Source organism: Sorex araneus, chromosome 10, assembly GCF_027595985.1.
Source record: "Sorex araneus isolate mSorAra2 chromosome 10, mSorAra2.pri, whole genome shotgun sequence".
NCBI classification, from domain to species: Eukaryota; Metazoa; Chordata; class Mammalia; order Eulipotyphla; family Soricidae; genus Sorex; species Sorex araneus.
The window spans coordinates 239,200-253,962 of NC_073311.1; the positions used below are offsets into that span (position 1 = coordinate 239,200).

At 38.8% G+C, this 14,763-nt stretch overlaps 1 protein-coding gene across 6 annotated transcripts in view; it reads left to right on the top strand.

The window, feature by feature from the left end:
- Nucleotides 1-14,763, top strand: part of TCF12 (transcription factor 12) — a 370,531-nt gene that overhangs the window by 126,320 nt on the left and 229,448 nt on the right. For all 6 annotated transcript variants that reach the window (XM_055118052.1, XM_055118054.1, XM_055118050.1 and 3 more), the window contains one exon: nucleotides 10,109-10,182. In XM_055118052.1, coding sequence (XP_054974027.1) covers nucleotides 10,109-10,182 — 74 coding nt within the window. The remainder of the gene's footprint in view (nucleotides 1-10,108; nucleotides 10,183-14,763) is intronic.

Below are 14,763 nucleotides of genomic sequence, written 5' to 3' on the forward strand. Positions count from 1 at the left end.
CCAGGAGTCATTGTTTTACAAAGTGAAATAAGTCAGGGAGAACGTCATTTATCTATTTTTATAGATACCCTGTCATCCATGGTATATAGACAAATCAAACAAGGGAATAGATGGTGTTGAAGATGACAGAACCTTGGCGCTGTGTTACAAGAGGTTAGCAGTAAAGGGAGGGAATTAGGGGGAGGAAGACACACTACTAGACAGTAGTGGAGGGTTCTGGACGTGTTTGTGGTGGTACAGGTGAAATAACTGTAGATCAAAGTTGCAGATTTACCTAAACTACAGTTTTTAAAAAGAACAACTAATACTACTGAATCACTCAACGGATTCTAGGGTTGTACAAAATAGAGGTTTGCCCTCTGGGAATTTTGTTCTACTCATCAGGCAGTTTTGGTTTTTCTTAAAGATCTTTCAGTTACTTTCTCCTTTCTACTCATGCTTGTTTGGTTGAATCACTGGGATGTCTCACATTAATTGTATCTTTGGAGGGTATTTTTGTAGTGGTGTGGTTTATGACATAATAAAAATACAGCAAACTTACTGTGTGATTGAAGTCATTTTCAAAATTAGTGATGTGTCAGACTAGAATATTCCTACTTGTCAAATATTTGCTGTCAATAAATGATATCAAGTGAAATTTCCAAAGCTTTTCTGAAAAGTCAATTCTTGTAATCATTTGCTGGTCTTATTTATATACATAAGAACTTTTATTTTATATCTTATTGTACAGAATTTTGATGTTGTTTAGTTTTTTGGGCCACACCTGGTAGTGCTTGTGTCTTATTCCTGGCTCAGTCAAAAGTCATTCCCAGAAGAGCCTGGGACATCATATGTAGTACCAGTGATAGAACCAAAATTGATCTCACACTTCCCGTGCAAGTCTCCAGACAAAAATTTCAATTTTTTTTTAATTTATTTATTTTTAATTAGAGAATCACCGTGAGGGTACAGTTACAGATTTATACACTTTTGTGCTTATACTTCCCTCATACAAAGTTCGGGAACCCATCCCTTCACCAGTGCCCATTCTCCACCACCCGTAAACCCAGCGTCCCTCCCACCCTCCCCAATCCCATCTCCCCCCCACCCCACCCTGCCACTGTGGCAAGGCATTCCCTTCTGTTCTCTCTCTCTAATTAGCTGTTGTGGTTTGCAATAAAGGTGTTGAGTGGCCGCTGTGCTCAGTCTCTAGCCCTCATTCAGCCCGCAACTCCCTTCCCCCACATGGCCTTCGACTACAATGTAGTTGGTGATCGCTTCTCTGAGTTGCCCTTTCCCCGGAACGTGAGGCCAGCCTCGAAGCCATGGAGTCAACCTCCTGGTACTTATTTCTACAGTTCTTGGGTGTTAGTCTCCCACTCTGTTATTCTATATACCATAGATGAGTGCAATCTTTCTATGTCTGTCTCTCTCTTTCTGCCTCATTTCACTCAGCATGAAACTTTTCATGCCCATCCACTTGACTACAAAATTCTTGACCTCCTTTTTTCTAACAGCTGCATAGTATTCCATTGTATAGATGTACCAAAGTTTCCTCAACCAGTCATCCGTTCTGGGGCATTCGGGTTTTTTCCAGATTCTGGCTATTGTAAACAGTGCTGCGATGAACATACATGTGCAGATGTTGTTTCGATTGTACTTTTTTGCCTCTCTGGGATATATTCCCAGCAGTGGTATTGCTGGGTCAAATGGGAATTCAATATCTAATTTTTTGAGAGTCGTCCAAATTGTTTTCCAGAAGGGCTGAACCAGTCGGCATTCCCACCAGCAGTGAAGAAGGGTCCCTTTCTCCCCACATCCTCTCCAACAGCGGTTGCTTTTGTTCTTTTGGATGTGTGCTAGTCTCTGTGGTGTGAGGTGGTATCTCATGGTTGTTTTGATCTGCATCTCTCTGATGATTAGTGATGCAGAGCACTTTTTCATGTGCCTTTTGGCCATTTGTATTTCTTCCTTGGTAAAGTTTCTGTTCATTTCTTCGCCCCATTTTTTGATGGGGTTGGATGTTTTCTTCTTGTAGAGTTCAACCAGTGCTTTATATACCATTGATATCAACCCCTTATCTGATGGGTATTGTGTAAATATCCTTTCCCATTCTGTGGATAGTCTTTGGATTCTGGTCACTGTATCTCTTGCGGTGCAGAAGCTTTTTAGTTTAATGTAGTCCCATTTGTTGATCTCTGTTTTTACTAGATTGCTTAGTTCCGTGTCACCTTTGAAGATACCTTTATCTTCAATATCGTGGAGGGTTTCGCCGACCTTGTCTTCAATGTACCTTATGGTTTGTGGTCTAATGTTGAGGTCTTTAATCCATTTTGATCTGACTTTTGTGCATGGTGTCAGGTCAAGGTCTAAACCCATTTTTTTGCATGTGGTTGTCCAGTTGTGCCAGCACCATTTGTTAAAGAGGCTTTCCTTGCTCCACTTCACATCTCTTGCTCCCTTATCAAAGATTAGATGGTAAAAATTTCAATTTTTTGTAAGTAAAATATCTATGAAAGTATCATATGTACATTTTATAAGGAAATATATCCTGATAAATTCTCTTGTAGTTTTATCATTTTAATAGCCTTTTATATTTTATTACAGTAACATTGATTTATTACTCTAATTGATCCTGTTTGACAGTGAATTTGGGTAGGACATTGGTAGAGTTATTTCTGTTATTGAAACTTAAAAAAACAGTAAGAATTGATGATGGTTTTTAAAAAGGTAAATATTATTTATTCATTGTAGCCTTTGAGTTTTAACAGAATAACATATACTGACAAGATAAACGCTATCAAAGATAGATTATTCATAGGTCGGGTTTTCCAATCAATTTTTTTTCATCAGATCATTTTTTGAATCACCCTGTAGAAGATGGCATCCTGCAAAATACATTATACCAGTGTTCAGCAGTGATTGTTCCTCCCCTTAATGCCTCATTCTTTAGCACTGTAGAGTTTAGGCTATTAGAAATCAACCTTGGCTTTATTACAGTATTGTTAAGGTCACTGTCACTGTCATCCCGTTGCTTATCAATTTGGTTCAAGCAGGCACCAGTAACATCTTCTCATTGAGAGACTTATTGTTACTGTTTTTGGCATATCCAATACACACGGGTAGCTTTCCAGGCTCTGCCACGTGGGCTCGATACTCGCGGTAGCTTGCCGGGCTCTCCCAGAGGGGCGGAGGATTACCAGTGTTAGGACTTGATATTTGGGGAGTGCATTTTACTTGCTGGATGAAAAACTTTATATCAATGTTATGAAAGGTTGTGTGTATTTAAAGGAGAAGGGGATGTGTAGAAGGAAGAGGGAGAGATAGAGGAAAGGAAAGGAGAAGGGGTGGGATGAATGAAGCCCAGGCTCTTCTACTAGATCTTTATTTCCCTTCCTATAATGATAGGACTCTGAATTAATCAGCGTTAACTGTATTGAGCTGCTTTTCTTTCCATTTTTTGTATCAGTCACCTACTCTTGACCCTTTCAGCTCACTGGACTCTCTACTACCATTAAAACTATTTCGCCCATTCCTTTCTTTCTTTTTTTTTTTTTTTTTCTGTTACCCTGCTATCGAGGGCTGGAGTGATAGCACAGTGGGTAGGGCCTTGCACTCGGCTAACCCGGGTTTGAGTTCCCCACCCCTCTTGGAGAGCCTGGCAAGCTACCGAGAGTATCTCACCCACACAGCAGAGTCTGGCAAGCTACCTGTGGTGTATTTTATATGCCAAAAACAGTAATATCTCACAATGGAGATATTACTGGTGCCCACTTGAGCAAAATTGATGAGCAACGGGATGACAGTGACAGTGACCATTCTATCGGACTAGAGCCATAGCACAGCAGGTAGGGCATTTGCCTTGCATGCGGCTGACCTCTTTGATTCCAACTTCCCTCTCGGAGATCCTGGCAAGCTACTGAGAGTATCCCTTCCACATGGCAAAGCCTGGCAAGGTACCCTCGGCGTGTTTGATATGCCAAAAACAGTAACAAGTCCCACAATGAAGACATTACTAGTGCGCACTCGAGCAAATCAATGAACAACAGGATGATAGTGCTACAGTGCTACCTTGCTATCAGTCTCTGGTGGGCAGTTTTTGTTTATAGGTTTTGATAGTGGCAAGTAGAAGGTATTGGTTAACCGTCTTAACCTTGTTGAATAAAAATAGATTATTGGAAGGTCAATAAATACCGGAGGTTTTTGTTTGCTTGTTTCTGGGTGATACCCAGCTCTGCTTAGGGATTTCCTGGAAGGCTATGGTGCTGGCAATTGAACTCAGGTCAGTAGCATGCAAGGCAGCTCACAAGCAGCTGTACTGTCTCTCTAGCCCCAAGACCACAGAGTTTTAGCACTTAATTATTGCAGAACCTTACATACACAGTTTTATCGGTCTATTGAAGAGTTAGTATCTCAGAAATTGTTGAATTAATACAAATAGACTAGAAATGGGAAAAGAAGATAATTGGAAATGATGATTCGGGTATATTTTAATAGAAATTAATTTTCCTTAATTTTAACATATTGTATTTATGCTGTTTATTCTTGTTGATAATTGTTCTTAGATTTTGATCAGTTTGTATTCTGTATTTTGTCTACTTTTTTCCTGCCTACCATAGTTTATGGTTGGCGCCTTGGAAAGTTTATCATTTCTGTCATATTGCTGTATTTGTATAGTTATTGTTCTTAACAGAATGGAGTCATTGATTGTAAAAGATGACTTTTGCCTTTGTCAGTGCCAGCCACAACCTTCTATTCAGAGTCTGGATATGTTAACAATAAAACTATAGAGCTCTGAGTTTAAACTCTGGAGTGGCGTATCTGAAGGTGGACAGAGCTACCACCCCGAGTGTTCACTGGAAGATCCTGAGGAACAGTAGAAACCTCAGATGCAGTTAGGCCGGGCTTGGGGGAGCCCTCGGTGTTGGCACGGCACACTGCTTTCTGTGTGTTGGCTTGAAAAGGGTACATTTCTAGGGAAACATTGGGTGGGTAATGTTTGTGTTTTTTTTTCTTTTTTTCCCACTAGAAGAGTTCGGGAACCTCCAGTCTTACACGTTCTTTGAACCTTTTGCTATGTCCCTTACTGTTAATATGTAGTACTCATTACCTGGTGCCCTAACTTAGCATTTTATATAATAATCTTTATTCTGAGGAGGGAAGTAATGGAGGCATCATATTCCCTAAAACCAAACTATTACAAAGCAGAGGTAATTAAAACATAGGGGTAGGGATAGAGAAAAATACTTAGCTCAATGGGATGGAATAGAGTCCAGAAATAACTACACACATGCATGAACATTTAGTCTATGACTGGCCAGTACTGCACACTGGAAAAAAGGAAAGCTTCTTCAACTAATAGTGATGGGAAAAACTGGAAAACTATATGCAGAAAACCTAAAGTGTTGCACCATACACAAAAACTAAAAATTAACTTTAAGTTATAGACTTGGGTATTAGAGCCCCAAACATAAAACATTTAAAAGGTATAAATTATCCAGCGCAGCACCCGAGAGCGATGCACTGGGACACCAAACTGGGCTACAACTCGGTGCTGCTGGGGGTGGATTTTTTTTTCCTCCCCACCCTGTCTTCCTGCATGGAAAGCGGCAGGCTGGCGGCACCATGTGGCAGGCGCCATCTTCTGTGACTCCAGACCCACAGGTATTCGGATTTTACTTTGGGGGCTCCCAGGAACTCATGGGAAGGGGGCGTGACCGGCACGCCCTCGTCCAGATAAACCCAGAGCCGCTGAGCACGAATCGGACCCTCTGCGCCTAAAGACTTTGAATTCAGAGACTTCTTACAGCAATGCACTGGGACTGTGAGCTGGGCTATGTAATTTCTGGCAGAATTTTCCCTGGACTTTATACAGAAATCCAAAACCGTGCGGCAGCATCCGCGCGACTTAACATTTATAATTGTCAGCAATGTGAATCGGTTCCATTTGAACAGGTCTGACTTGGGGGGAAACTCCAAATAATAACAGTAAGTTTTTGTTGAAAATATTGAAGGTTTTTAATGTAGCAGCCACCTCTGGACTGTGAACTAAGCAAAAGCCCCACGCTGGCCGACGTGGCGTGGCGTACACCATACTATGAGGTGCAGGAAGGGGGATGAGGGGGAAAAAGAAAAATAAAAGGGAAAAGGAAAAAGAAAAAAAAAAGAGAGAGAGAGAGTTATGTCAACTATAGTGAATTTTGTGTTGAATTATGGAATGTAATCAAGGTAAAGAATAAATGAAGTGAAATTCATTAGTTATACAGTAGGGGGTAGGGGGTGGGGGCGGGGGGTATACTGGGGTTTCTGGTGGTGGAATATGGGCACTGGTGAAGGGATGGGTGTTTGAATATTGTATAACTGACATATAAACCTGAGAACTTTGTAACTTTCCACATGGTGATTTAATAAAATTAAAAAAAAATAAGAAATACTGTATGCAATCAAAGTGAAAGTAAAGTGAAATTTATTAGTTACACAGGCGGGTGGGCTTAGGGTGGGGGGGCTGGGGCGTGGGGGGGTTAGGGGTGTGAGGGGTCGGGGTGGAGCTATACTGGGATTCTTGGTGGTGGAATATGAGCACTGGTGAAGGGATGGGTATTCGAGCATTGTATAACTGAGATTTAAACCTGAAAACTTTGTAACTTTCCACATGGTGACTCAATAAAAAATTTTTAAAAAAAATAAAAGGTATAAATTCTCAAACTCTGTCATCATAGATATCTGAGACTCAATTTCTTTGTCAAGGAAAACAAAATCAAGAGCAAACAAATAGAACTAAATCAAACTCAAAGACTCGCCCCAGTAAAATAAATTACCACAAAAACAAAACGGCAGCCTGTAGTCCTTTTATAGCTCATTTCACTTAGCATAATAACCTTGGTTTTAATCCATGTTATATCAGATTCTTTCCTTGTTATGTTTGGATAATTTTCAGCATAAATGATGTGGTTATGTATCTTTTAACAGTGGTTTGATAAATGACATATATAAAACAATGTTCCTAGTAGACTATACCGTTAGATTTCTGTAACTATACAGTGTGATGCTCATGTAGTGGCATGATCAATTTGTGATGCATGTCAGAATTTCTTCAAGAATAATTAAGCACTACATTTTATATATAATCTCTGTTGAGAGTTGTGATTAACTTGAAATTATGCCTGAAGATATACTCATTTTCTTTTTTTAATTAATTTTTTTCTTTTTAATTTTCATCATTTTCTTTTTTTTATTATTATTTTTTGTTGAATCACCATGTGGAAAGTTAAAAAGCATTCAGGCTTAAGTCTCAGTTATGCAATGGTCAGACACCCATCCCTTCACCAGTGCACATAATCCACCAAGGACCCCAGTGTACCTCCCCTCCCTCCCACCCCCAGTCTGTGTAGCTGATAATTTTCACTTTACTTTCTCTTTACTTTTATTACCTTCAATATTTCCACTAAAGGGGCCGGAGCGATAGCACAGCGGGTAGAGCGTTTGCCTTGCACGCGGCTGACCCGGGTTCGATCCCCGGCATCCCATATGGTCCCCCAAGCACTGCCAGGAGTAATTCCTGAGTACAAAGCCAGGAGTAACCCCTGAGCATCGCTGGGTGTGACCCAAAAAGCAAAAAAAAAAAAAATATTTCCACTAAAAACCTAAGTATTATTGTTTGGAGTTCCCCCCAAAATGAGACCTGCTGAAAAGGAAGCATTTTGATAATTTGTTTTCCATTGCTGAGAATGAAGAGATATGAGGTCACGTGGCCATACAGTTTTGGATTTCTGTATTTTAGTAGCTAAATCCAGGGAAATTTCTTCCAGAAATTGCATCATTACAAGCTCGTACCTCTCTTTAGTGGTCCTTATAAGATAACGGTTGCCATGCCTCCCCCTCCCCTGCAAAGGAAAAGCGGAGAGAGAAATACCTTTCCCCTCCTGGGGCAGCACTGGGCCGTGGATTAGTTCACAGTCTAGAGACATTTCTGTAAGAACCTGCTGGTACGAAAAGTAGTTTAGCTGGCCTCCAGGATCATGGTCATCCAGCAACGGAGAGGCCGCATACATGTGGCCACCCGGGTCACATCTTGGCAGAGAGCCAAATTTTTAAAAATTTTATTGAATCACCGTGAAATAGTTACAAGCTTTCATGTTTGGGTTACAGTCTCACAATGATCAAATACTCATATTTTCTATACTTGTCACTTGTATCACTTGTCATCCCGTTGATCTTCAATTTGCTCAAGCAGGCTCCAGTCTAGTGCTAGTGTAGTATCCGCTCACTCCAGGAACACTAAGAGCCTCAAACCATTTGTTGAGGATTTTGACGAAGAAGTCTGACTATCTTGTAGGTGGGCAGCCACGCGGTCTTTTGATGTTCTATGGAATCCAGTTGGTAACAGCTCTAGTCCAGCGGTCGTCTCTAAATTGCATTATGTGTCCAGCCCATCTGATTTTCGACACGTTGGCAAACGAGATAGTGTCCCTGATTCTTGACCGTAGATGGAGGTCGGAACTCCAGATTCCTTCTCTCACTTGAGTGAAATGTGATACTCCAAGCATAGCTCTTTCGATTCCTCTTTGGGAATACCCGAATAGCATTCTCGTCCTGTTTTCATAGTGCCCAAGTCTCTGAGGCATACGTTAGTGATTTTTCTATACAAAATTTTAAAAAGTTTTAAAATATGTATTACTTGATTAAGGACTTATATTCATGAAAAGAAAACATTAGTGTCCTTCGAACTGAATTAGTAAAAGATTCCACTTTGGAAACTGACTCTGCTTTTCCTTTTTGTCATTTAGAACTTCAGTTAGCATTTTGCTCCCTATGTGGTTAGGGCATTTGCCTTGCACGCGGCAGACCCGGGTTCACTTCCTCCGTCCTCCTTGGAGAGCCTGGCAAGCTACCAAGAGTATCTCGCCTGCATAGCAGAGCCTGGCAAGCTCCCCGTGGGATATTCGATATGCCAAAAACAGTCTCAAAATGGAGACATTACTGGTGCCCGCCTCAAGCAAATTGATGAACAATGGGATTACAGTGCTACAGTGCATGGAAAAGGCTTGGGAATTTTGGCTTATTCTGTGACATTAATTGCAAGCCATTCTGTCATCTGTATTGCAGCAGAATTTTTTTTATAACATTCGAAGCTAAGGTTCCAAATTTAGCAAAATACTGTCTTGATAGAATCCTTTATTTTTTTACACCAGGATGAAACAAAGAAGTTGATTACTTGTATTTGATCATAGAAAAGGGTTGGCCAAGCACTCTTGGGAATCAAGAATCAAATAAGCCAAAAGTTCTGAATGTTTACTGTTTAGCATACTATTCTGTGTGTTTTTCTTTGCAAAAAAATGGGTCTACTTATTTGTTAAATTTGTTTATAATTTTAGAGATTTTACTGAGGTGAGTTACTGTGTCACTTTGATTAATTTTAATATGACTAGTGTCGGATTGTAGCACAGTGGGTAGGCATTTGCCTTGCACTCGGCCAACCTGGATTCGATTTTTCCGTTCCTTTGAGCTACCGAGAATATATCATCCACATGGCAGAGCCTGGCAAACTACCCATGGCATATTTGATATCCCAAAAACAGTAACAAGTCTCACAATGGAGACGTTACTTGGTGCCTGCTCGAGCAAACCAATGAACTACGGGATGACAGTGCTACAGTGCTGTGACTAATGTTGAGATGATTTGATTTAGTTTGATGTGTTCAGTTAAGAGCATTTAATCACTGTCTGGTAGAGACTATTTTCATTAAGTAAATTTGATTTCCTTCATCTTCTAAGGAAAGATGTAAGCCAGTTTTTTCATAATTTCATATATATAGTGCTGCACTATAGAAACTTGGGGGATTGGTTTATCCAGTCCTAAAAGTAGTAGTGGAGGAGACTGAGATGGAACTTAGTCTAAAGACTCCACAGACATATTGTAGTTCTGAAATACTATGCAATATAGGTCCTTATAAGGAGCAATAAAGATACTCTGATATTATTTTCTTGTCTTTTGAGAAATTGCACATGGGCAATTTCATGCATTTCCAAATACCATTCACCAAATTGTACTGTGCTCTGGCTAGCATACCCCAGAAGTCCATCATGGTGTCCTTTTGGGTTTTTACCTTTACCTCCCTTCTCTCCTTAGGAATGGATGAACGAGGAAATACAACATCCTGGGGAACAAGTGGCCAACCTAGCCCATCGTACGACTCTTCTAGAGTAAGTTTAAGTTTATTTATCAGCCTTTGATTCAAATTCTTAAAATAATTTGGATGAATAAAGATTTTTTTCCATACAAAGTGTCATTCTTAAGGGAGATGAAAACCAATTTATTTTCATGGAAATACAGTTGATTACCTAATGCCTTTGTAATAGATTCAGTTTTTTATTAATTATCATATTTGGGAGTTCTTTTTTTCATTTAAATGAAAAAACTAGAAACTTAACTGAGATCGAGATACTGAAAATTAGACAAAAGAATTCACAATAAAGTTAAAGGAGTCTCCTCAGATTTTCCAGTAAATCAGGTAAAGATAAAACTTTTGCACATGGCAGACCTGGGATCAGTCCCTTTATTATGTTGCCCAAGCCTCACCTGGTGTGAGCTCTGAGTACCACTGGGTGCAGCCCAGACAACAACAATGCAACTCCCACCCCAAACGAACCAAACCCTGAAACCTAGGAGAGAGGGAGAGAGACTGAGACTTTAAAACGTCACAGTTCTGAATGTTTAATATACTATTTCTCCCAAAATTAGAAGAAAAAAGACAAAATTTATGGGTAGTTAGCCATCTAAGCAAATTGGCTGAAGTTTCTGTCAGAGCTCACCTATTATTCATTGACAAATGGTGATGTACCGTATACTTTCTCAAATATATGACTTTCCTCTTATATTTTCTGTGGCCTGTGTTTAATTGATTGTAACATTTTGGGAAGAATTGGGATAGTTATGTGTAGTTTAGTGTGAAGAAAGACTCACTGCTGACATGGTTTTAGTCTTTTGGAAATCCGTGCTGAGTTGAATTATAATGTAAAGAGCACAGCACTTGGATGTACCATCTACTATAATGAATTATTTCCATTTAGACTTAAATTATTTTATTTTGGGAATAAACTGGTTTATGTACAAGTTTTCCTCCACTTATAAAAATTTTTGAAAATTATTGTGAAAGGTAGACTTCCTGTTTAGGTTTTGAAAATAGGAATTTTATATGTTAGAGAATACAACATTAATACCAGATTTTATTTTCTTTAGGAGGCTTTAATACTATATAAAATGTTACTTATTAAAATGTATTAATTTGTACTTTTCTTATCTTTTAAACTTACTGTTCTTTTCTATTATGGTACTGATAAGAGTTTTGAAGAAGGCAACATAATAACATTGTAACATGTATTTCATGATCTCAAAATGAATTTTGCCTCTAAAGATGCAAAACATATCTTGCTTTTCTCCTTTTACAAGTTGATCTGTAGGTCAAATACAGGCAATTTTGAGTGCATATTGTATACAGTGAAAACTTGAGTTGATCTTATAGTAAACTAGTATTCTATTTTAGATACCCAGATCAGGGTCAGAGAGACAGCTTGCTCAGGCAACCCAGCACATACTTCATATACAGGAGGCCTAGGTTTGACCCTCAGCACTGCATGACCCACTGAGTACGCTGGGAGCAACCCCTAGCACAGAGCTGGGAGTTGCTTCTGAGCACCATTACGTGTCGCTGAAAAACAAGACAATGGACAAGAACCCCGAACCCAGACTACTCTGTAGAGACTCCAGTCTTCAGAAACCCATGTGTTTTTGTGGTTCATCTGTCATTGTTTAATGCTACCTTATTTTATTTTTGTCCCGTTGAAATCTGTCCTCCCAGTAATTTTTTTCCTTCTAGCCATGGTTTTGAGCATAAAATGGCTTAGTGGACTTTTTAAGACCTTAACTTTTATTTACAATTTCAAATAATTTATTTCTTTCCTGAACTCCTTTCTCCAGGGAAAGACATTTATCATCATCTTTAAAGCTGCCCTCAACATGCTTGATTTAGGAAGATCATCAACTTTAGGAGCTTTCTCATTAAACACTGTCTTTTATAATTATAAATGGATATAATTTTATAAACACAAACCTCACTTAGTTGACCAAAGTGTTTCATTGCTCTCTGAGAGTTTTGTGTGTTGTTTTTGAAATTAATACATTTCCATCACAGTAAAATGTGTCATTTGAAAAAGCTCAGTTGTTCACCAACAAAAAATTTTTTGTGTTTTTATTTTGTATAAAGTTTGAAAAGTGCAGACCACAATAAAAAGTATCTTAAAACTGCAAAATGAGAGCTGGGGAGGCAACTTAAATGGGTTTGTTCCCTATCTGTCGACGGCTAGGCATAACTCTGGTGGTCCTGAGCACTGCTGAGCCACAGCACCGTGACAAGACACCCACTCCTTACACCTGCATTACCAGGATCTGTGTGGTTGGGAATGGCTCCTGGGTCCCAAGCACAGCTGAAGAAGTGTTACTTCTCTGCCCCACCAGAAATATGCACCACAGAATTGGTAGTTCGGTGTCATTAGAAAGCCCCACCTATTTTGTTTCTCTGGTTTAGTTTTTGTGTCACATCCAGTAGTTGTGCTCAGGGCCTATATGTGGTGCCAAAGATAGAACCAGGATCCACTGTATGCACGGCAAGTGCCCTACTATCTCTCCAACCCTATATACGCTTTTTTTTTTTTAAGTATTTGAGTAGGTATTATAGGTCTTCCAGACTCCATAAATAACTGTAAGGGGAAAAGAATAATTTTTGCAATACTATAAACTATATTTGATATTTGAATTATGTGAATATTCTAGGTTGCATTTTATTATGCAAGATTTCAGTACAGAAGATCATGTAGATTAACTCAGTAATTATCTAACATCTTTTCAAGAAGAACTTTTACTCTGTGTACTGTGTATCTAAAATCTAGTATGTGACATAAAATCTAACAGAGGTACCATCTGCTGTACTAATGTTGATGCATTAAGTGTTTTCCACCAGAGTTGTGTGACTAAAACATGTATTAGGATTTTACCTAGTAAGTAGGAATTATTAGGACTTCTAATAGTTCCTCCACAATTCCAGTCTGATGTGCCTGTTCCATTCAGATTGTAGCTTCATAATGTAGAGCCATGGTCTGTCTGCAACCACTACTAGCGCATTATCCATGCACATGTAGAGAGATTGAAAACCATCAGTTTCCTACTTTGGTTATAACTGGCAATCCATGGACCAATACACAGACAGGTACTATATCACAGGTATAAAAAGAATGAATGTGGGTTTAGAAATGTTAGAATTATCCACAGCAACTTGTTTGTTTTTGGGCTATTCCCAGCATTGCGTAGGGCTTATTCTTGGTTCTGTGCTCAGGGATCACTCCTGATGGACTTAGGGGATCAAACCCAGGTCATATGCATGTAAGGCAAGCACCCTACCAACTTTATTTAATCTCTGGCCCCAGATACTCAGCATTCTTGACTTGGAAGTCAGAGAGAAAATAGATAACCAGAAGAGGCTAGTAGTGGTATTTGTGGCTTGTACCCTCAGATTTCTCTCTTTGCCCTGATTTCTGCACTCTTGATGTTCCCTAATGTGGAACAAAAGCATATAAACTATCCTTGTGATATGAACAGCACTTTTTATTTTCAGAAATATGTGAAAATGGCAACCAAATTTAAATCACCAGAGACTGAAAGAAGTGATTAAAATTTCGAAGGCTAAGAGGTGTCTAAATGAGCTTGTCTCATCCCTCCCTCTATTTTTAATCTTAAAGCTGCAGACAAATGTTTGCTATATTTGACATTGTGCCTAGGCATAAGAAACAGAACATTTTGATTTTTCGTATTTACTGTAGAGTTAGACTTACTCTAGTTTCAAAATGTTTTTAGACTTTACCTGTCTATTGGTTTTTGGGTCACACCCAGTGTGGCTCAGGGCTTACTCTTGACTCTGCACTCAGGAATCACTTTTGGTGGGTGGAGTCAGCCGAGTGCAAGGCATGTGCCCTAAACACTGTACTATTCCTCCAATTCCATGTGTTTTTCCTTTAGAATATGGTGGTTAGGAGCAGACTCTGAAAACAGGCTGAGTATGAATCTTGCCCAAGGATTACCTGTGTTATTCTGGACAAGTTATTTAAATTCAGGACCTCAGTTTATTCATTTGTGAAATGGTGAATGTTATAACTGCTTCTTAAATTGGATGTGAGTATTAAATAACATATATATGGTACTTAGCTTGTATTTGGTACGTAGTAAGTGCTTAAGCATTGGCCTTAATCTTTTTAAATCAGAATTTGTCAACCAGTTCTTTATTTAACAATTAGGCAAAAATTAAATAATTACATTTAGAAATGTGCTACATTCTCAGTGTAATGATTAAGAATTTTTTTACTGCTTCAGTCATACTTAATATACTTTTATTTCTTTTTGATTTTTCAAGGACATAAATGAAATTGATTTTTTTTTCTCCTTCAATCGATGAAATCTTTTTGAAATGCAGTAATCTTTTTCTAACAAACTTTGTTATGAAAGTTGTGGTGTGCCTAGTAAATGCTTCTTGCATAATGAACATTTTCTACTTGCTTGCAGAACATAATCATATTGTAGAAGAATCTTGACATTTACTAGATTAATTTGGGTCTAATGATCAAGGAAAAAAAGAATAAAAACTCACTGAAGGTAACCAAACAAAGTTGATTGTAGTTAATGTTACTAAATACTAATGTTAATAGGCCTTTTTTCTATGGTTACATTATGACACTAAA